Source organism: Notothenia coriiceps, unplaced genomic scaffold (genome assembly GCF_000735185.1).
Source record: "Notothenia coriiceps isolate Sejong01 unplaced genomic scaffold, NC01 NC01_scaffold00003521, whole genome shotgun sequence".
NCBI lineage: Eukaryota > Metazoa > Chordata > Actinopteri > Perciformes > Nototheniidae > Notothenia > Notothenia coriiceps.
The window spans coordinates 558,570-582,967 of NW_011336222.1; the positions used below are offsets into that span (position 1 = coordinate 558,570).

The 24,398-nt window shown below is 38.7% G+C and overlaps 2 protein-coding genes across 2 annotated transcripts in view; both read left to right on the forward strand.

The window, feature by feature from the left end:
- The first annotated feature begins 11,908 nt into the window (after positions 1-11,908).
- Positions 11,909-18,556, forward strand: LOC104941577 (putative helicase mov-10-B.1). Its single transcript, XM_010766697.1, has 16 exons — positions 11,909-12,018; positions 12,344-12,430; positions 12,958-13,117; positions 13,899-14,092; positions 14,477-14,583; positions 15,368-15,567; positions 15,703-15,800; positions 16,206-16,303; positions 16,383-16,481; positions 16,586-16,691; positions 16,834-16,951; positions 17,038-17,229; positions 17,811-17,879; positions 17,977-18,102; positions 18,268-18,356; positions 18,451-18,556. Exons 1-16 carry the CDS (start codon positions 11,909-11,911, stop codon positions 18,554-18,556), a joined length of 1,959 nt encoding a protein of 652 aa, XP_010764999.1.
- A 1,894-nt stretch (positions 18,557-20,450) lies between these two features.
- The window catches only part of LOC104941570 (putative helicase mov-10-B.2), a 12,199-nt gene continuing 8,251 nt past the window's right edge, over positions 20,451-24,398 (forward strand). Inside the window, exons 1-8 of the mRNA XM_010766690.1 lie at positions 20,451-20,719; positions 20,814-20,916; positions 21,737-21,918; positions 22,119-22,218; positions 22,336-22,477; positions 22,617-22,866; positions 22,979-23,089; positions 23,733-23,913. Coding sequence (XP_010764992.1) covers positions 20,586-20,719; positions 20,814-20,916; positions 21,737-21,918; positions 22,119-22,218; positions 22,336-22,477; positions 22,617-22,866; positions 22,979-23,089; positions 23,733-23,913 — 1,203 coding nt within the window. The 5' untranslated portion in view covers positions 20,451-20,585. The remainder of the gene's footprint in view (positions 20,720-20,813; positions 20,917-21,736; positions 21,919-22,118; positions 22,219-22,335; positions 22,478-22,616; positions 22,867-22,978; positions 23,090-23,732; positions 23,914-24,398) is intronic.

Genomic DNA, 24,398 nt, shown 5'->3' on the forward strand with positions numbered 1-24,398 from the left:
ACAGGGGAGATACAGGGTCAGGGTCAAATTGTGTAGGCCTCACAGACATAGATACCAGTGAGGGATACCAGCTGACACACACTGATGCTGACACTAACAGTGATACCATGGCTACCTGAATGACAATGATAGATAGTGCTGAGCCATCCCAGCATGCACAACAAATCAAACCAAATCTTAGCTCATCCCTGTGACTTTTACTCAGCATTAGCTGCTCAAATGGGTAGGACGCCCTGTCTCCGTAAACCTCAACTATACAACATTTAACCAAAAATATCGTCCTTAGCTTATTAAGACGGATATGGGTGAAAGGTGAACACGTTTAGTAGTGTCTACCTGTACTCAAACATTTTCACAACTGAGTGTTTATTGTTGCTTATAGTGGAGAAGATGTGTTTAACACATCACTGGAGCCAACTTCTCACTCCCAGTCTGCTAGACTCCTGACCTTTAAATCACAAACCACTAAAGATACACACATTCATTTGTACAACAAATCCCAAATGCACACCACACAAACAAACACTCTATGTGGAATGTGCAAAACTGTCTTGTTTGGGTTTTGAGTTGCAGATTTCACCAATATTCAATCCCAAAATCCCACAATTATAGAAATGTGGGATTATCTTAACTTCACATGGGTCGCCTTCACAGTCAGTCTGTTGATGCCAGCAGCCCAGTGCAGCAATAATAAGCTCCCCCCCCCACACACACGACCCCCGACTGGGTTTCACCTACTACCAGCACTGAGACAGCTGATAGAGAGCAAGGACACAGTACAGTAGCCTCAGTCGCTCAGTAAACAGTGGTAAACAGAGCAAGCGCTCGGCATGAAATGGAGGGATACTACACACAAAACATTTACACAGAGCTGCCACGGGAACAATATCATTTCAGTTTTACAATAAAGTGCTGGAGTAACAAAAACAACAGAAGGAAACTCATCTCTCCCTTTCTCCTCTCAGAGTGACTTGTTTATGCTTCGGCCTCCCACTCTCTGTAAGGAGATAATTCAATCAAGTATAATAGAGCTTTCACACAAGCTTAACAAAGCTTTGATACTAATGCTACAACACCTACATCTGGAGCCTGATGTCATGTATCTAGAATTGTTTTCTATTATAGATTAGAGGTTGTACTGCTCCTTGTTAACACAGATATGAGATATGAGAAAGATTTCAACTTGCTACTTCAGGTGAGAGAAATACAACATTACATTCAGGTAAATAGGTAAGACTAATTTGTTCGTTTTCAATTTCAACATTATTTTTCTTTTTTTAAATGGAAATTTTACCGAATGCTCTGTAACAGGCCATAGCGAATTATAATAGGATTGAAAACATTACACAATCAAGAAACTGGACTTTGTAGCGTATGTAACATAACTAAAAGCTATACAATGGAAGGCAAGCAATCACAACTCTTGGTGTACCTTAATAAATGTTTTCTATTCGACCCACAATCAGACAGAGAGGCTGGGACGCACCACACCTTGTTTTAGCAATATCATACTGTATCCACATCCTCTTCCAGTAACTAAAGACGATTCCTGAACACATTTTGATTCAACAAAAACTGGAAAACTGCTCCTCTCGTGCAGAGACTGTGGGGGCAGGCAGCAAACTCCCTGTACCATGTGTATATTAAAGATCATAGATCCAGCACAAGAACATATATGAAATGATATACGCACGCATGCACACCGTACATGCAAACCCTCCCTTACACAGCAATTACAGACATACACACAGGGTGTAAATGCATAAATAACTCTTATATTCTGCATGGTCTCACGAAACCCCTTGAGCAGGGAAAAGCTTTGCCACTATGCGCATACTTATACTTTATACAAACAGTAAAACTATCTCATCAAATGTGTTTGTGTGTGTGTGTGTGTGTGTGTGTGTGTGTGTGTGTGTGTGTGTGTGTGTGTGTGTGTGTGTGGGGTGTGTGTGTGTGTGTGTGTGTGTGTGCGTGTATTCTCACTAGCCACAGTAATATAACGAAGCTCAGATCTTCAATATTGGCTTGAAGCTCCGTCTCCATCAAGTGTTTGAACCGAGATAGTTTAAGGGAAAGTAAACAACAGTCTAATGTGTTTATCAGACACTAAAGCACACACACCAACAGCTGTTTACCACAGAGAGCCAAGCCACATACAACAACAACAGGACGAGGAACATGTAATCTGATGGAGTAATAAGCAGTAAGGGAAGGTGAGGTTGAAGGTGGTCTCTGTCTTGGATTGTTTGGTTAAATGTGACAATATCTCTAACGTAAATACAACACACTTGCTCACCCTATAGTGTAGACTCAAAGATGGAGAGTAAGAGAGAAAGAGTGAAAGCAGTGTATGCTTGAAAAGCTTCCTACTAAAGGTAAGCAAATTACAGCAGAATTCTGAAATTCGAAACCATCCCAATGTGTTAAAATGAATTTATCACCTAATTAATTGTGGATGAAAAAAGTAGAATACAAAAGAGAGATCTAGTGGGGGGATTATAGTTTAACAGGCGGATGAATACAACATAACAAACATAACTAGAAGTAGCTTTGCGTGAGGTAACTACCCGAACACAAATAGATTATGAAATAAGTAACAGCAAGGAGCATCACCAAATGTAGTCTAACACTCACAATTTTTGGGAAATATATTTATTCCTAATGGATTTTATGAAGGTTTACTGTATTTGCCGGACTATGTCTCTGCCGGTTGCTTAACAACTTTGTGGGGACACCAAGACTCCATGTAAAAGCATATAACACATCTTTTTATACTGATTTAAAAAACAGGGTTAGCATAGAAGACCATTTCAGGTGCTATTTAATCTTGTTTGTTTAATCTGATGTGCTACTTTAAGCATTTGTATATATTATGTGTGTGTCTATAGTGGAGCTGAACAGTTGGAATATTTCAAACATCCATTTGTGTTTGTCCCATGGGCAGACCTCACGCAGTGCCGCTCTCCAATTTATATTTTTCAATGTTATTTTTAACCTTGTCTAAAATGTCAAGAATATCATTATTCAATTAAACTTTTATTAGTTTTTTATATTGATTTAAATAATTTAAAATGTGTGTTGTGTGTGCTTTTGGGAAGTAATGAACATAATGTCATGTCTAAGGAACTTATAGTGAAAGTTTATTCTTTATGTTAGTTTTGTCATGTCCCTTTGTCCTGTGCTTTATGTTTATTCCCTTAATTAATTCTCTCTCTCAATTCAGGCCTCCACGCTCCCCGCCCCCTTCTGTCTATTGCGTCCTTGATTATTTTCCCCGCCCTGATTGTTTCCACCTGTGTCCCCTTTACCTGTGTATATATTGTGTTAGCTCCCTCCTGTTCATTGTCAGTTCGTTGTGTCTCTAGGACCTACGTTCCTGCTTACCTCAGAGGTAAGCAGGAACGTAGGTCCTAGAGACACAACGAACTGACAATGAACAGGAGGGAGCTAACACAATATATACACAGGTAAAGGGGACACAGGTGGANTTGCCGTACCGGGTTGTCCAATATGGCGGACCATCTCGCACATGCGCACTGCAGATCGGGTAGTGACACCCTTATCACCTGAATCTCCTCCTAGAGCACCATTGTGTTATTTTTAACCAAATATCTCTCAGAGGGGCGTGGGGAGGGGCTCCTTATCTTCATCTAAAGTAACAGACAGAGAATCAGCACTTTTNCTTACCTCACGGACTTCTCACAGATCTAGGTTATTGATCACTGTTCTAGTTTTCCTCGAAAGAGTGTTTTTGTTTTCCTTGTTTTCATTACTATGTAAATCCCAGTAAAGTCTTTATTTTGAAAACACTATCCGAGTCTGAGTTTGAGTCGTGCAATTGAGTTCATGCCTCAGAGTTCACTCCTTGACACATAAGACTGGATCAAACGACTTGAGATATAACTCACAAGGGTGACTTTGTAAACAGAAGCCATTTACATAGTGGCATCTCTGGTATCATTTCATCTCTTCACTATTGAAATGAAGAAAATAAAATGTAATGTGTGTGGAAAGTGATTAAATGTGTACAGTATTTTAAAATTGGTTGCTATAGCAGCAAGTGTTTCTTCTTGATTACAACTTCACTGTCCACTCAGTATTAGCAGCACCAAGATCTGTCAACATCATCATCATCACCAAGATCATTACCTTGAGTATCATGCAGCACTCTGCCAACTGTAAGGAGGATGTGTGGCTGAGGGGGTCTGAGTGTGGGACCGGGTCCAGAAGAGAGGCCTCTCTGGTGTGAGGAGGGCAGGATGAGTGTGGCGCTCAGCCCTGTCTGGATCCAGTGAAGAGCGAGATGCGAGCAGGGATGGTAGGAGATAAGTCACTTGAGGAAACTCAATAGGACACTTGAGTAAAGGCCAGCTTTCACCCTGAGAACTGTCTGTCTGCCTGTCAGAACAGAGAGAGAAATAGACTTTAAAATAAATTCAACTTGGATCAAAACTCTTAATTTGATTACAATTAAGTCCAAGTGAAAAACTGACCGTAGTTAGTCAAATGTAGTCATTTTTGGGTCCGGCCAGTACAAAATGCACAGTAACTTGGTGGTGTTGCGATATCAGCATCTGAGAAAGGTAACGTCACTGAGGCCAGTATATCAATGTGAGTGTGCTCAGGCTGCATGCACAGCGACAGAGACAGATTGGGTGTCTGAGAGGGACAGATAGCCTTACAGTCAACCTCCACTCACTCATTGAGTGAGATAAAAAGGAACACACACACTCCTCCAATGGTATTCACCCAATCATGTTGAGAAATAACTCAACCCTTAACATGGACAAAAAGGTGTGGATAAGGCCTGCGTTGGGTCTGCTGAAAATTGCCGATTCATCACAAATTTCAAACAAACAGATTAGATGAAGACTGTTGTGGTATTCAAATGGACTTATAGGATTTGCGAGTGTATACACTCTGCCGTGCTGTGTGAGATTCACGAGGCTGTGCGAGTACTAGAGTGTGTGAGGGTGCCAAAATCAGTGACAGGCCATTCTTCTGCAAACAGGTTTTCAACAATCTCTTATCTAGTATTTGCTCTCTCCTCATCTATTCTCTTGTTTATTCCCCTCCTGGAAAAAAATGCCCCTTGATTACATTTCCATCCACTTGCTACATTTTTCAGAGAGGCAGCGCTTTAATAAGTAACCAGCTGTTACAGTGCATCACCAGAAAAACTGAACACAGTTATGGGCTTATGTGGAAAAGCAGTGCTATACGTTTGTGTGTGTGTGTGTGTGTGTGTGTGTGGGATGGTTCTGTGTTTCAAATGTGACCTCAGTGGCCCAGGCTGCCTGTCTATTAGAGCAGGGGCTATTAGACCATCAGAAAGTGGGAGCATCCCCTCTCGCCATGGTGATAAGATCAAGGCATTCCGACGGCCAGAGCGGTCATTACCCTGCTCTCTAGCCCATAATGTCCCTCCATTAAAACACCCAGTTGCCATAGAAATGCAGCTGCGGCCGTTTAAGTCATTTCTTGGCTCTGCTGTCTCTCTGGGTCATTGACACACAAACACACAACGCATTGACATGTTGTCAGATAAACAGTTACACATGCACACTGCTATCAGTGGCACTATCTCTCTCTTTCTCACACACACACACACACACACACACACACACACGCAGAAACACTGCATCTTTGCTTTCTGTGGGGTCGTAGCCTCCAGGGCAGCGAGGTGATCACTGAGTCACATTAGCACAGCAGGGCTGAGAGAGAGAAACTATGGTACAGTAAGACAGTCTGGACAGCTGAGTCATCTTACAGTCTGGCAGCATCCAGCTTCAAACACAAACATGGGTACGCAGACAGATAGGAGGCTGACAGAAACACACAGACAAACAGACACATGCACAGCACTAACACAGGATAAACAAACACCTCGGCTTGTTCTGAAGATTTTGTGTCAAACAAACGTGACCCCTTGTTTCTCCAATCCTCTTTAGGCCGTTTCCAAATGTTCTTCATTGTTATAGACACCTCCTACTCTCAGATACACACACAAATAACACACATGCACCTATACCAACCATTAATAGACCCTGAAACTTACAACCAGCAACACAACTTACAGAATCCTCTATTGTAAATCCTTAGAAACTATTGTAATGTATAACATAATTGTACCTGTATGTTGATCTGAAAAAATATATATATTTGTATTATATGCGAGTATTAATAGACACTGTATCAAGATACTGAGTTTAATTGCACTTGCAATGACAGTAAGTATTGAACATTTAAAATATTGATTAATGTCTTACATAATGATGTTACTGTCCCCTATTTCATGATGAGGTTATGTGGAGTGTTTCTTATTTACTACTGTCTGTAGAAAAGTGATATCCTGATCCATATAACAAGCCTGACACAAGAATAAATGCAAGTAATTACAACACATATGACAGTGCAGCCATTAATGTCGTGACAGTCACTGAAAGCTCACAAAGCATCGCAGACACACCATACAGTAAACAGATAAGTTACTGTGTCTGAGTGAAGAGACGATACTTTTAATCAAATCAAATGAATCTTAATTTATATATCACTTTTCAAGTCTTTAATAATAATAATAATACATGTAATTTATATAGCGCTTTTCCTGGTGGTCAAAGCACAAATGAGAGACAAAATAAATTATTTAAAAGATAATAGCCAGTCATTATCACGTAGAGCTTGTTTAAATGTTAGACCTTTCATTTAAGAAATGAAGCAAAAAGTTCTGCTGTAACACACTGAGCAAAGATTAGTCTGCATTGCCCTCTAGTGGCCACAGTTTAAATGTTGAAAAATATCTAACAGGGCCTGGAGGAGAAACCCCTTGTCGGTTGGGAGACTCCCCGGTGTAGGGCAGCATCAGAACAACATGACTTCTGAAGCGTGTGTATAGTTCAAAAGTTCAGCATGTTCCAAGTCTGGTTTCAGATGTCTGGTAAGAGATCTCAAAGAAATGTACTTAAAAACGTACTTTCCATCAAACCAAAATAAAACCAATTATACATTTAGTTGAAATGATACATTTCATAGAGCCTCTATGAAATGTATCATTAGATAGAGGCAGGATTTGTAGATGAGGTCTGTCATGACCACTTAAAACAGCAGAACTGTCAACAATGTAAAACACAAGCCAACTGTTTTAGACTAATTTACTAAATTATTTCTGTTCATGAGGACCAGATTTCAAATTAACTTTGTAATGGTTTCACCCACTCAAGTCATCCTATTTATATCTCAAAGACATAAACAAACAACTGTTTCATTTCCCCCTTAGTTAACAACTTCATTTATGCAAAATGTGTTAGTGTCCCTTACCTGATAGTCTACCATGTACATATCTGTATATATAATGTACTGTGTTCAATGTATTGTGTTTTATAGATGGGTGGCGGGCAATACATTATGATTTGCAAATATAAATATCTCAATTTTCTCAAAAGATAAATAAACAAATCAATTACTTACTAGGTAACATTGGAACGCACCCCCATTTAGTAATATGTTTAGGAGCTAATGTAATATATATTTGTACAACTTGAGTATACTTAGCAAAATGTGTGAATCTATGTTGATATTGACCTGGGCCAGTAACCAGGAATATGTTGTGCACCCAACCATGCATGCCCACTGCGCAGAACAATTAGGCCATGGCGTTAATTGGCAAATAACTCCAGGTGTGGTGTTGGATAATGTTTCCACATCGATTTGTGATTCTCTTCAGCAAAATTATCTCAATAGTGCCTAATCAGACGCATTTGTGATTCCTAACCATAACCTGATTAAAATAATTTCCAGGGGTAAAACCATGTGTAAAACCTTTATACAGTCTATGAGTAAAACACACCTCTGTACACTTGTTGACATTTTAAAATCTGCATCACTTGAAGTTGCTATCGGTTACTGGGATTCTGTTTATCTTTAAATCTAAACCTTACTTTATATTCAGTTTCTCTCCGGTGTCCCCTGCTGACAACATGTTGCCCTCCGATAAAGTACGTTTTTATAACTTTCTTATATGTTTGCTAAAGAGTACATTATGTTGCTGTGATATCAAAGTTAGCTAATGTTAGTGCTGTTTCAAAGCTAGCTAGCTAGCGGAGTTATTCATTTATTTTACAGTTTTAACTATTAATCATACAATTAAAATGTTTAAAGTAAATCACCAATTTGCCAGGCACTTAGTGTTATACTTACCTATAAATACAGTTATAAACGTTTTTCATTAACGCTAGTCAGTCTTGTGTCAAGCTGATCCGTTTATGCTAGTTAAGCTAACGTTAGCTTCCCTCCTGGTGTTTCACTAAGCGGATTCATGAAGCATACTATGTCTTTGGCATGGAAGCTACACCTAGCTAACTAACCATTGATTATCACTGTATTTCCTCGTCCAATACCATCAAAAAAAGTCAGGCACAGGAGTACCTTCAGTGCAATACTCATTCCACCAAGACAGGTGCACAGCCATATACTGTGTTTATAACGCGCATAACAGAGCGCCTGTTGCCATCAGAGTGTTTAACTTTTACTCTTCCCAATTAGACTCACAATGGACTCACTTCACCATCATCAGCTATTCAGACTTTTCTATATTTAGTAACTTGTAGTAGGCCTATGTTAACTGGCTGCCATCAGAGGTGGAAGAAGTACTCAAATAGTGTAAAAGTAGAACTACCTGAGTGTAGGAATACTCTGATACGTTAAAGTCCTGCAATCAAAATGTTAATCAAGTAACAAAGTACACAAGTATTATAAACAAAATATACTTATAGTACCAAAATTAAAAGCATTCATTATGCAGACTGGCCCATTTTAGAATATGCATCATATGTTTTGATTATAAATATTAATGCATTAGATTGTTATCAAAGCTGGTAAAGGTGCAGTTTAACTACTTGATATACTGCAGGGCAGCCTGTGCATTTTACTCCAGGTCTTAAAAGGTGTTAAATAAATGTTGTGGAGTAAAAGTACACTATACATTCTGATTTGTAGTAGAGTAGAAGTACAAAGTAGCAACACATTGAAATATTTAAGTTAATTAGAAGTACCTCAGAATTGTAGTTTAACTACAGTACTACAGTACAGTATATCTACTTACTTTACCCCACTGGCTGTCATGGAGGTTATGTGAACTGAACAACAACATTTCTTTGGAGGAATAAATGCTTGTTATATATTGAGTTCCGGCATTATGTTTTGTGGTGTTCTAGGTTCGAGGCTGCCTGAAAAATTAAGCATTGCATTTAACACAAGCAAGAACCCACAACAGATTTCATGGTGTAATGGGCATAAGTCTACGGGATTCATCTATAATGACAACGCATTGCATAGTCATACTGCAGCCAGTGGGTTAATTATCTTTCTGTTTTTTCAGTGTCATCAGGACCAAATGAGCTTACTTGAACAGGAGAGACTGCAGCCGCAGATGTTGCCTGCAGTGCAGTCAGACCAGTATACACTACTGAGAAAATATGGTGACCTGAATGGGCCACAACATGTATCCGATGAGGAAGCAAAGACGGCTCAGCAGGCCCGCAAAAAGATTGCAGCTCGTCTGACAATCGCAAAGTTATTTCATCGATACAGGTTGGAAAGCATTGAATTAGAATTTTAAAGCTCAAGCTGGTTAGAAGGTTGTGATTACTGTTATTCAAAGGTACTGTACTACCCAGGTCACATGACTTTTAAAACATTTTGACGAGATTAGGTTTAGTTATAGGGCATTCTATTATAGCTTACTCAAACTTATTCTTTACGTTTTTACATTGTGTATTGTGTGTTCTTTAGATATGCTATAGATGTATATATGTATGTTTTTAATAAGCATATATTAACTGATTTTTATTTTGTAAAAAACATTTCCAGATTTGGTAAAAAAAAAATCCAGATTTGGTAACAAAAAAAACATACTTTATCTAATGTTATCTAATAAGGCTACAGGGGAAGCTAACTTAATCCCAAGGTTTTTATTAGTGAACCTACCATCAGACAGAAGAGGATTTGAGAGATTAAGCAGAATCTTAGCACTTGCCATCTGGTTTTCAACTATACTCAATACAGTGCACTTTATTGACTATTTAAACATGTTCTGAGATTGTAGACATCAAAACAGTGCTAATGGAAATAAGGAGTTTTTCTCAAAACCATCTGCTCTGTCTACCAAGGACAAGAGACAGGAGGAAGCAATGCAATGATAAGGAATTCACAACATGATATAAACCTTGAAAGGGAGCTACCTCAGCCCTCAACTGAAGAGTTTAACCTCTCCTCCACAGCATCTGTCTCCCAAGCATGATACAAATACAGCACGTTTAGTTGGGACACCTGCAATTATTTAAACCAACAGCAAACTCACTGATACAGTATATAATGAGTCCAAGGACATGCCAGGAACCAGTGTGCCAGAAGCTGTGTCTATTCTTGTCTGGGTAAGCAGTAGAAAGTGATCAAATCTGGCTTATCAGTTACCAATGCCATGCCATGTTCAGTTTGCTCCCATCAGACCCAATACTTGTACAAAGGTAGCTCTGCAGAATATTTGATGTCGATGGGATTTGTAATTAATGGTCTTCTTAGTCACTACCTACTAATTTTATATTACACTTGATAATAGCAGTGCAGCAATTCCATTTGAGCCATGTATGAACATATCTCGACTTGAGAGGAAAGGTTGTGATATTGCTGCTATATTTAAAGACAAGCACACTTCAAATCCCACTCTTAACTACTTTCAGACCTCTGAGGTCTTGTCAAAAACCAAACTGCTCACTGTTATCTCAACACATTTTGACAATCTCTTCTTATCCTCTTAACTATTACTTCTTATCCTACAACACAGGTCTCAGCTGATCTACAAAAAACATAATGTCACCGTCACCTCAGATACTCCGACAAAGGGAGAGAAGATCTGCCTCACTGTGTATGAAAACAATGTGAGTATATGATGATTAATAAGGCATGCTTTTTGATGATTAAGCTAAAGAATAAGTGCAAATATAAATAAAGTATGAGTAAAGCAAAAGCCGATCGTTTGTTGCTCATTCCTTTAAAGAAAAGAGTATTCTGACTTTATATACTTACCTAATGTATTGTGTGAGCCCACACATCTCTGTTATCCTACAAGGGCCTAGTGTTCTTATAGGAATACACTATGACTAAATCCACTTGAAGGTATTAAGTCTTACCTAGGTACAATTCCTAAAGCAGTCTCCAAGAATGTGCACATGACGGCGGATGTGGGTAGTAAGGGGTCATATTTGTGTGCGTATGCATTTGGTTTTGCTGCAATGACAATAACTAACAATTTGCATTATACATTTCCTTCCCAACAGATAATGGTGCCTCTCACTGTGAAAAACTCTGAAGTCAAAATGGTCTATTTATCTTTTTGGGCTTCTGAACTCGTAAAGGACATTTTCACTGTCAGTGACTGTCATGGAAATATTATCAAGACGCTAACGCAACTCCCTCTTAGGCCAGGTATGACAAAGACTCATCAATCAAGAGACAGGTCTCATACGCCTTATGCTAAGTACTCCAGAAAGTCTTGTGTTAGATTAGGCTCAGCACTGGGGACAGTTCAAACTCAGTGGTTTAACAATGAGGATGCTGAATTCATACTGTAACACAACAAATGAGTTATAGCTATTTCATGTGGTGTATCATAAATGTGTTATTTTATGATAAATCCAGCCTTGAAATATCTTCAGTTTATTATTTATAAATTAACATTAATGAATATTGTATAAGCCTAATTTTCTTCAGCTGTTTTCCTCCCATGCACTTTGTAGGAGAGGCATATCAAATCCAGGTCCATTTCAACTCAGAGCATGCAGGCTTCTATGAACAGCTACTGGTCTTTAAGTTTGAAACACGGCTGCAGTCTACAGATACATTTGAGGTAATGCGCCTCCTGGAAATCATCCAACGAACATCTTTTGATGAAGAGCCCCTCACTACAGTCCCAGACTCATTGTGCGACATCGAAACTGTGAAATGGATCCCTGTTGAAGGGTAAACAAGTTAATATAATGTGATATAAATGTTGTTTAAGTATGTGTGTTGATTTGAAATCATCCAATACAGACACATTTTATGTTTTCACAACTGATCTAATAATCCTAATACATCTTTCATGGCCTTTTTCAGACTTGAACCAAACGTACAGAAAGTTTAAATGTGTAAAGTTTTACATTTCCTTCTGCTTCCTCTCGGACAGTCTTAAATCAAATGGAACACTATAATTGTTCCCAATTTAAATAAAGCAGATTGCAGATGTTTTGGACAGTACTATTGTTAATCATTAATGTCTTGTGTTCTTTCTTGTTTTCCTCTCCAGTTTCAATTATTCGTTGCTTCCAATGGCGGTGCCTTTGAAGGGTTACGAGATGCCAGACAGTATAAAAGATCTCAAGCAAACCACCATGTATGTATTTCAAAGTACACAAACACACACATATACACTAAATGAGAAAGTAATAATAGTACATAATCTGTACTAGAATGTATTCATTATAATAAGGTAGTGGTTACCAAATGTTGTGGTATATTGTAAATACTGAGTTTCATTATCAATAAAACAGGTCAGGGCAAAATGTAATAAGTAAGAGAAAATGACTAGCATTGAATAATGACTCATCTTGGAAATAGTCTCACTCCACCCTGAGCAAAGAGCTGTTGACATTACATAACACATCGAACCAGTTCCCTGCATTTTTATTCCACACAATTTATATTGTTATAGAAAATGTTTTTGCAATAGAAAGGCTCAGTTTGTAGAGGCAACTGGTTTTTACTACAGATGCAAGAATACAAAATAAAGTTTCAAATTGGACGATCCTTGGCTAAACTGTAGTGAGTGAAATGCCACTATGAGCCGTACACTTCCAAGAGAGGGAACATGCCTGCTAAGCCTGTTACAGTGATCCAATTTGATTAAGCGTGTTGTTTTAGGGACCTGGAAAAGATGCCTCTGAACTGGGAAAACTATCCAACGAAGTTTCACCTGCTGCTGCATCTCGAGGAGCTCCAGCAAAAGACAGAAATTGAGAAATACAACCAGGATGCGCCCCTGTTCAGACACAAAGACAACAGAGACCTTCTCATTCTGAAGGTAGTACACAAACACACACACACATCTCACATCTAAGAATAAAACCGTAAACTCACATTAACATTTTGTTTGATCAGATTGCATGTGCTGCTAAGTACTCCCATTCGAGGCTGGTCGGGAACAAACTGCGGGTGTGTCCTTTAAACCCGTTAGGAGGCCTTAATGAGACATCTTATGAAGCCTGGGTCTGTCATGTGGATCTGGAAAATATGTGGCTGCAATGTAATAAAGGGTAAGACAAATGTTTAAAAACGAGATGGGGAATGGGATTAAATGATGAATCCCTTGAGGTGTTGACACAAAGAATATTTGATTGCCTGGTGGTGTATTTGCCCAATATAATTCAATCTATATGCACCTTCTTTCTTTTACTGCTGCATATTCAAATCAATAAGAGATTGAGCTATAAAACAGCATTTTGCTCCAAGTGCTAACCAAATGATAGACTTCAAATTGTTTCTGAAACAGGGGCTTCAACACTTTTCATTAATAAACAGAGCTAAGAAGACAGAGGAATCCAATTTGTCTGCATTTAGTTTGTTTCACAGCTGGTATTGCTCTAATTTAAAGTTGAATGTACTTTCCTGCAACAAGCTCCGGGCTTGAAATGAAATAAGTACATACAACAACATACTAATAATCACTGCACTTCTTCAAAGGTGTCCTCGGGGAGTTCTTTTTATTTAGTACTGTAGACGTGGCACTAGAAATACATCTTTTCTAAAGTGTTTTATTGTTTGTTTACTGCTATATTGAATGTGTTAAGTTGTTCACTCTTTAGTGCTGCTCTTATAAATATAAACACAGGTTCCTGAGCTGTTTCAAAGATGGCATGAGGTTCCGTTTCCTCTTCTTTATCAACCGCATGCCATTGCGTAACCAGCACAGAGCAGTTGAGCTGGTGAGAACCCACAGACTGATGGAGGTGCTGTTCCCTACTGGAAAGTTTTCTTCCCACCATTCACGACTAGACAGGTCAGAATTCCTCAAGGTCAAGAAGCCAGGGAAAACATTATGATACGAACAAGGTCATACTTCAGTGCTGTCTTATTAACCTACTGACTTACTGTTTGTCATGCTGCTACTCATTTTTGACCCATGTATGAGTACCGTACTTGTTTTTTATTAGACATCTGCTTTTTCTCTATATTTAACATGTTAGCAGATAAAAGACAAGCAATAGTTAAATAGCTATGTCACTTTTGATGTAACGCTACAATAATACATCACATCGGCCCTACATTTCTTCCTTTTTCCCGAAGCAACTTACATATACCATGGATGCTTGACATGTTGGCTGCAGTGGGGGAGGGGTCAAACCTTTAACCTTCTTGTGCACGTCTATCGCTCTGTCATTAGGCTGATAGAGCTTGAAAGCAACCCTGAGCAGTGCAACGCCGTTCTACATATTGTAGCTGCTTCAGCAAAACCTTCCCCATACCTGGTATTTGGTCCACCTGGCACAGGTACAGTATATGCATGTGGGTTAAAGGTCTCCTATCATGCAAAATGCACTTTTTAATGTCCTGTATACATAAATATGTGTCCCCGATGTGTCAGGGAACTCATAACGTGTCAGAAAACAAAGCCCTCTCTCTTCTCCTCCGTAACCAAATCTCTAAAAACGGGGGTACAACGGAGCTGATCCAGATCTGCGTCCGATATGACGTAATATCGGAAATGTGGACCCACGACCCTATCAGAAACAATGCCTGACTGTTTTGGACGTAATATGGTCTTTGTTTACATTAGCAAGCATCGCTAACACTCAGAGCTAACCTGTACTGGAGAGAGTATGTGTAAAAAAGCAGGAAATAAAAAAAGGAACTCACCTTGTTGTAAACCTGCAAGAGAAAAAGCATTTGAGCTCCACACTGTTTCAGAAATAATCCTTGATGTGGTTTGGAACATGATATGGCATTTAAACACAGCAGCATTGAGCTGTATCTCGTAGAATTCTGAGCAGGCATTAGCTCCCCATCCTCTTTTCTTTTTTTTTCAAGCTAAGGACCCAGAATCAGCGTTTCTCTAACAGGCCTGAAATAGATGGATATGACGGACGTCTAAAATGCATGATCTGTTTGTATTTTGACCAAAACACATCATAGACATGTTTTTTAGATATTTGTATATATCTGAGACCCATAATATATGCATAAAAATAGCATAGGAGATCTTTAATGCCTCGTGATGCTTACGTTTTGAATTGTATTTCCATTTAAAATAACCTATTTTACATGATTTTGTCAGGAAAAACTGTGACTTTAGTGGAAGCCATCAAGCAGATAGTGAAAAGGCAGCCCTGCTGTCACATCCTGGCGTGTGCCCCTTCCAACAGTGCAGCTGACCATCTATGTGAGAAGATTCGGGCAGGAAGCATACCCACATCCATGGTGTATCGCTTGTATGCCCTAAGCTACCCTGTGGCAAATATCCCCCCAAAGAGCTTGGTAATACCAATACATAGAGTGTTGCTGCTTCACCTCCATCAAATATCATCATTCATTCTCTGAGACCATTGTTTTAACTTGTGTTGCTGTTGTGTCTAGATGTACAAATGTGGGCTTTTGTTTTGTTTTGTATAGTGCAACCTGGAAGAAAAGACAAAAACACTCTTGATTCCCCATAAAGAAATTCTGATGTGGCAAAGGATCTTGGTTACCACCCTGCAAACAGCTGGAAGGTACATTACGTTGTTACATTCTTTTTTAATAGCCAATAAGGATTTTAACAGAACATATGATCATTTTTGACATTTCACAACAGGAAAAGAACAGGAGAAATAATAGTACAATGAATGGCTGAATTTCATTTAGGTGTATCAGTTCCAAGTAGTGTGGTAGTGTGCGTGCTCGCTCAATAGCATGGTTTACTGGGAAAAGCCGTAACTAGGTACATCTCTGATTCATCAGCGAGTATCAGCAACAAGACACTTGCTCAACATTCAACAAACATCTCAGCCATAGCAGCAGCATTACTCACATATATAAAAAAAGAGGCACATAATCCACTGTGTGTTACTATGACTAAACAGCAACTGCTTTATCTTAAATATCTAAATATTGTTGATTTGCTCTCTCTCCTGCAGGCTAGTGTCAGGAGGGATTCCTCCAGGTCATTTCACCTATCTATTTGTGGATGAAGCAGGCCAGGCTACAGAAACAGAGTGTATCATCCCTTTAGCCGGTGAATAGCAAGCAGAGCTTTAACATCAGTATTTGAAATGTTGCATGAGGTGTGACCTTAATTTGTGTTTGTCCCAAAGGTTTACTGGATCCACAAACATGCCAGTTAGTGCTGGCTGGAGACCCTAAACAGTTGGGCCCGATCCTCTCATCCATAGTAGCAGAGAAACATGGCCTAGGTGAGAACTGTCTTTAACATATTGGTCAGGTGTTTGATGTCTGTTTTTTATTGCCTGTACCTAAAGCAATACAAACAAATATTTAAAATAATTACTCTGTGCAGGTGTGTCAATGTTGGAGCGTCTGATGAACAACATTGTCCTTTACAAGTCACATGAGACGCACGGGTTCAACAACCGCTTTGTATCCAAACTACTGAGGAACTACAGGTGCAGTTGTCGTGATGCCCTAATGAGTCACTTTGTCCTTTCACAATGTCACTTTTGAAACCACGGGCAACCATCCCGTGCTTTTGTCTGAACATGTCCATAATTCACAATAGCCTTTTTTCCCCTCTTCACTCTCTCTCAGGTCACATCCTGCAATTCTGAAGATTCCCAATGAGCTCTTTTATGCTGGACAACTTCAGCCTTATGCTGATATAGCGACATATAGTGCATACTGCGATTGGGAGTGCCTGCCCAGAAAAGTAATGTCCACATGTGCACACACACAAAGTCTCTCTCTCTTTCTACCCCTCACCCTATTCTCCCGTCTTCGTCTTTTTCTCCTCAGGGTTTCCCTTTGATCTTCCATGGAGTGGCAGGTACTGATGAACGGGACCATAACTGTCCCTCTGTTTACAACATGGCGGAGGTGGAGGTGTTGAAGGATTACTTAAAAGCCCTTGTTTGGCATTTTCGCAAAAAGGGTGTGACCAAAATTGAACCAAATGAAATTGGCGTCATTACCCCGTACACAAAACAGGTGAATATGTTATCACAATAATCTGGATGTATTAATAGACTTGGATATAATACAATATTCCTGGAAATACAAAATTAGCTTCTACTTCTTCTAAGGTGCCGAGAACTAAACAACACAAGAATAATCCCCTATGAATCGCAGTACACGTTCCTGTAGACCGCCATTATTAAAACACACCTGTAAAACCGGTGACATGATCTTTATATATACAGTCTATGGACATGACACCTCAAAATCAAACAAGGTCAATATTTATGAGTTGCTACTCTTGTACTTTTAATATTTGTAAGAGTTTTTCAGATTCTAGAAAATCTGTTTTTATGTGCTAAATATATAGATAGATAGATATCTGTCTAAAATCTACAAAACATGCTGTACAGTATGTTGTGTGACAATGTAATGTGGAAACAACTTTCTTTGGATTTAATAGGTTTCTTCTTTGAGCCAGTATGTGTCGTATCCAATATTGCTTAAGTGAAAGTTGCGCATAAGTTTGCGTTTGAACAAGCATTTAAAGTGACCACAACTACATCTAGTTAGAGTAATCCTGTTAATATCATCCTATGTTTGTGTTCTGAAAGGTGGAGAAAATTAAAAATGCCCTTCAGACGGACAAAGATCTCAGGCAGGAAAACTTAGAAAACATAATGGTATGGAGATAGAAAGTTATTGTGTGTTTGTTTCAAAACATGTTTAATAAAATACATTTTGGAACTGCATTAACAATTTGCATTTCTTTTTTCATAGGTCGGTTCAGTGGAGAAGTTTCAGGGTAAAGAGTGCAGCGTTATTCTGGTGTCTACAGTGCGCAGTTATCCCAAACTGACTGCTCACAAGCAACAAGTTACTATAGGCTTTGTTGATAATGAGAAGGTGAGAAGCATTGCAAAGACACACACTAACTGAAAGGCAATATTTGTACAAGATTTCCGTTGTATTTGACATGCTCCTTTTAGAATGTTGAGTCCCTTTCATGCCTGCACAACAATCCAAAGACACTCATTTATACATGCACCCTAACAAAAACTCTCTCCTCAGAGGTTCAACGTAGCATTGACCAGGGCACAAGCCTTACTGATTGTGGTCGGAGACCCGAGAGTCTTGAAAACTGAACCAATCTGGAACAAGTAAGGCCTCATTGGGCTAATTCTCTTTCAAGTTTTGTTCGGACAAATACATATCTAATTCCAACATGCCTCATAAAATCACTTCTCTTTGTAGATTCATCCATTACTGCTCTGAAGAAGGGGGTTACCGTGGCATTGCAGTGTCTGATGGAGAGGAAGAGGAAGAGGAAGATGCACTGCCAAATGTACACTCAGAGTGACTCTGGTAATAAGCACATTCACCAGAACTCCCACACATTTTGCTCTGTTTGTCTTTCCGTTGCCCCAAAAATCATCTTGATGACTGAGGAATGTTTGGTTTCTCTTTCCGCATTTGATCTACACCCCACAGTGAAGAGTGATTCAGAAACAGCTGCAACCATGTTGAAGGAGCAACACCCCTCGCACAGGCTGAATATTTAACAAAACAAAAGCAAGAATAAAGAACTGGTTGAGAAACTAAGCTTGAGTGTACAGTTCACTCAGAAAAGACGCAGGGCAAAACTGCATATCGGAAAAATTATCATTTGCTAACCACATTTGTAAATACAATGCATAGAATTTGAGTCATTAGATTGACTTCTTGTGTATTGCCTATCTAAAAAATCTGACAATCATTGTTATGTAAAACTGGCTGTAGAAATAACAACTTATTTTTTTACATTTAGACCAACTAATGTGAACAAGATGTTTAAGGAAATTGAAGTTGAAATAGATTTGCAATTTAAGAAAAAGAGCTATGTTTCCATGGTTACAATCAGTAACATCTGCTGACAACTGACAAATATAGAAAAACATTGACTTACTTTGTGGTTTGCTAATTCCTATCTTCATTGAGATGACTCATCAAGTTGTTGAGTAAACAGATATTTTAATATCTGTAGTATTTTCATCATTTAAAAAAAATCTTTTATCTCACCCAAATAATTGTTGTAATAATCACAAAAAGAAGTCATCATCAAGTGTACCAATTACTGTTATGATAAGCTTCCTGTGTGTTTAATGTGTGCAATTGAATTTTCTATCATCACCCTTTTTTACAAGTTGAGTACTTAAGAAGCTTTATTTTGAGCCAACACTAATTTCATCTGTAAAGAGGGAAACTAAAAAACAAGGCATTGAAACTAGTTTAACAGAGTGCGTTATAATTTATAATCTGATAGTTGGCGATGCCAGACAAAATAACAAAAAACAATGTGGGAAAAATGTGAAAGAGTGGCACAAAGTCATGATCTCAATCTAAATGATCTTTGTTTAGCTACCTTATCTTATTGGCCTCATGGATAAAGGTTGAAGGGAATCCAGTAAGACTTTCCTTGCACCCTTTAAACGATAGGTTTACGTTTCCTGCATTAGGGTGGGTTTAGTACTGATAGGCACACACCTATTATCTGGATGTGTGTGTGTGTGTGTGTGTGTGTGTGTGTGTGTGTGTGTGTGTGTGTGTGTGTGTGTGTGTGTGTGTGTGTGTGCGTGTGTGCGTGCGTGCGTGCGTGTATACCTCACTGAACTGCCACAGCTCGCAATCTCATGCCAACAACATTGTTTTTTTTAATCAATTTTTGATTAATCTGCCTCAAATTATAACAGATTATTTGGCACATTCAGAACAATAAGGTTATACATTTTATAAAGGAACATTTACTTGGTCATTTTAATGTAAACATCGCCATTTTAGCAATAAGGGGCCATGCATAAAACTGCTCTACAGATGTATGAACCTGTTAACATTTCACTCTTGTTTATTATTAGACTGCAGTCAGCATCAGCAATAATGGTATTGCTTTACTGTATCTTCCATGTTCTGCTACATCCTTACAGTTATAACCGAGTAGGCAGCATTATACAGACTAAAATGACAATCTGACAGGTCACGTTATTGCTGACTGTTCACTGATTGACTCATCCGGATCATATGTTTTTATGACTCCTCTGTTCCACTTGGTTAGGAGTTTCGCTTTGCTCCTTTTGGTTTTAATGTGTAAACACGTTAAGTTTCGTTTCTCCGGACTGAGCGGCTGTGTGGGTGCACCTGCTTTAATGAACGTAGCCTCGGTGTTGCTGCTCTGTAACAGGAAAGACAGAAACACCGCCCCTGTGGACTGTCCGGGGATATAAAGAGAACCGCTCCGGAATCTATTCTGTGATGTAAATACAGTATACAGTAAGGAGTGTATCGAAGGATTCACTGTATTAGGTCGAATAATCCGGATTTTTTCTTATTTGATCTTCAAACATCAATTTTCGATCATGGTTAATATAAAGTTATCCGTACGCTGCACAATTGGAGTCGAGTTTTTCGAGTTTTTGAAGGAAAGTGAACGAACATCCATTACAGACAGATTGGAATTAAGAGACATTTACAACAACGAGTTCAGGACCAGGTACATTCTACATAATGGGGATATCCAATAACATCTTATTGTATATATTTTTGACAGTTATTATTAATACTTTCGAAATGTTTTTTATTTTAAGGAATGCATTGTCCAGAGATCCAAACTTCGGTTCAGTTCTCTATGCCCTGAAGATGTCCAACAAAATAACAAGACGGAGGGACAATATCCGCTTCAACTCCAAGGTATGCACTTCCGCATTATATTGTGCACCTTAGCCTATGTTTAATAATATTTCAAATGTATGTAAGGGTAACCGCAACTACAGCTTTTGAAAATGAAAGTACAATGTTCAAACTGCGGCTTTCATCAGCTGCAACGAGACCCTTGTCCCTTTAATGACACACTGAATATATTTCAGATTAAACCTAGAGTTAGAGGGAGCTGGATATATACAACAGTCAATTACAAATATAATCTTAAAGAATGTAATTGTTTTAATTTATGGGTCAAATTCTAATACATATCTGACAGGTCACACGCAATAGTGATGTCACTTTGCACCACAAGTCACCGCTGCAATGTCAAGTATACACATTTGTCTTTTTTATATATGTTCTAAATAGTTCTTCTGGTTGATCGGTTATTTATTTAAAGGTCTTTATAGTGTCGTCATTTCCAGGTTTTAGTTTTATTCACCCTCTTTCCTAAAGCGGTGTTTAAGTTCTTCAGTTGATTAAGAATAATAATAAATATGTTTTACTTTTCTTTTTATATGTATGAGGTTTATTTATCTCTATTTTGAATAGTGTTGTTTATCATTATGGTTAGTTTATATTTTTAAATTGTATTGAATTTTAATATGTTAAGTTGGTGCAATCGTGTCTGACAAAATCCTTAAAATACGCGCACAGAGAAAAAAAATCCACATTTGCCTTTTCAAAAAGGTTTGGATACCATTATATCAACTGCAAGCAAATCGTCAAAAACAGAGGACACTTTTACTTGATTGGGGAATTTTCCATTTTAAGACACAATTGACATTGCAAGTGATCCTTTGCACAGGTCACGGCTATTTTTCTGGACCAGTGGCATTCACCAAAGAGACGCCAGCCAGAACTGGTCCTGAATGGAGCGGCCAGTCCCGGGACAGTAGAGACCTTCACCTCTGCAGATCAGGCATTAACGGGAGTTCGAGCCCGAAGGAAACTTGCGAGTCTTCTGATGACCAACCTGAAGAAAAACAGGTAACGGGTGCCAAATATTATTTGTCCTCTTTGTTTTTCAATGCTGACCTCCTACTATTTCTATACTGTGCGATCCTCTTAAACCAAATATGTTCAGTATTTTTTTGTAGACAACTCAATACAAACAAAAACTGGAATGCGCCACTGTCTACAGACACAAGGCAAAAATAATTAAACCTGCTCTTTTTTCTCTTCCACAGGGCTCAATTCATCTCCGACAAACATGGTATCCGCATCGACACTGACACTGAACAGTTCCAGAACGGGAAACTTTCCCTGCGCATTGATGACACATGTGAGGTATTGATGTTGTAAACCAACAGCATTCTCTGTTGACCATCTGCTGAAACACTTAACCCCTACTTGGTGGTGTAAATGTTAAGTTACACTGCATAAATATTGTTCTTTTTTAAACAGTGTGTGATAAATCTGAAGGTGGAAAACACTGGAACAGAACCAGTGTATTTCACCTATTACACCCCGCTGCACTGGCTCAGGGACTTCACACTGAAGGATGACCTCAACGTCACCAAGGCAAACCCTCTGTGTCTAAAACCAGGTTGCGCACACATCATAAACAAGTTTCATTTTATCTTAATTTATGATGCCATATTTTGCTCAGCTGAGAGAGAATTTATGGACACAATAAACCGCTATGACTACACTAAACATTATGACCTGTTGCTGTCTATTGTCAGGTGCCAGCTATAACATCCAGGTTAACTTCCGCTGCAGTTTGGTTGGTTTCTATCCAGCTACACTGGCCTTTGAGTTCAAAGAAGACCTGCAGTCCTCCGCTGCGTTCCACATAGTGCGCTATATCGAAGCTCAGTGTGTAACTGCCTTAGGACTGGAGCTGGCTCCTGTAGCCCCCTACAAACCCCTCCCCCTCCCTGCCTGGACTCCCGAAGAGAGTTTCTTGATTGAGGATGGGCAGAAACCTGAAGGGTACCATCATTCACTCAGCACAATCATACATATACTGCAGATGTAACTATTTAAATGCGATATGTCCCCCGGTGATGTATCTAAATGTTTCCATGTTGTCTCGTCTTTCCAGGCTGTCAGTGATGCAGCTCAAAAATGTGATTGAGCTGAAACAGTATAGAATACCATCAAACATGGCCCTGCTCATCCAGTCACTGAAGCAGCTTTACTCCTGTGATAAAAGGTACATTGATTTGAGTTTTTGATATTTCCAGGAGATAAAGGATAACACTTTTGTAATACACGTTTTCACTATGATGTTAATGTCTATAAAAGGGCACAGTGTAGCCAATAGAAAATACATTAACATGCAACTGATTTGCAACAGAAAAAAACAGTTTTAGAAAGAACATAAGCCTGGTCAGTTATTATTTTTCTTTCAACATAATGAGGAAATGTTGCTATTTAACTTATCTGGCTCGTCATAAAAATGTTATGATACTGAAAAAATCTATAAAATGTTCACGTACAACACATTTTATACATTTTTGCCCAAAATACCCAATCTCGCGATACAATATATACTTGTGACCATTGCTTTATAAACTTTATAAACTTTATGGTATGTTAAGACACAGGTGATGGAAATACTGTAGTTTTAGTTTAGTTCAGATAAATTATGCAATGGCTTCAAATAAAAGCTACAACTTTCATCAACATTTAATCAAAGACATTATCTTACCTCAACCAAAGTGTTTTTGTTGTGTATATTGGCATTTCCATTGAGTCTATGGGTGACTCAATGTAAATTCCAATATTCCTATTTATATACAACTACAATAATATATGTACTTCCACATTTGTTAATTCCCCTTTTGTTATTTTAGAAGGGCCTTGCTGGAAAGTCCCCTGAGCTGGGAAAACTACACTGAGAAGTTTCAGCTGCTGCTGTATCTGGAGGAGCTTCAGATGGAGGTGGACATCAAGAGATACAACATCCCCAACAACGAGAAGGAACACACCACCATGTCCAGAGACAAGACCAACAAGAAGCTCCTCAAGCTGGAGGTTAATATGTGCTCACTCATTCACTCAGTGCTGGCATAACCACTCTTTGCTTCACTTTTTAAAAACGGGTGCAAAAAGGCAAGTGCATATCATACACCAAAGTTTAAAGGTCCCCTATTATACTCTTTTTCATCAATATAACATAGTTCTCAGTTATATACAAAACATATCTCTGATGTTTTTTGGCTCCAAATACCAAACAGATCATGCATTGTAGCATCCCATAAACCCCTCTGTTTCAGCCCTGTTTCCAAAATGCTGATTCTCTTTCTGTTACTTCAGATGAAAAAAAGGAGCCACTCCCCACCCCCCTCTGAGAGATATTTGGTTAAAAAGAACACAACTAGGAGGAGATTCAGGTGATAAGGTGGGGGGGGGATGTTACCTTGGTTGGTGATTGGCTAATGGTTACACAAGCCAAAAAAATCGTTATGACATCATAAAGTGGCCAAAATCTGATCAGCTCATTTTAAGACAGGTTTTTA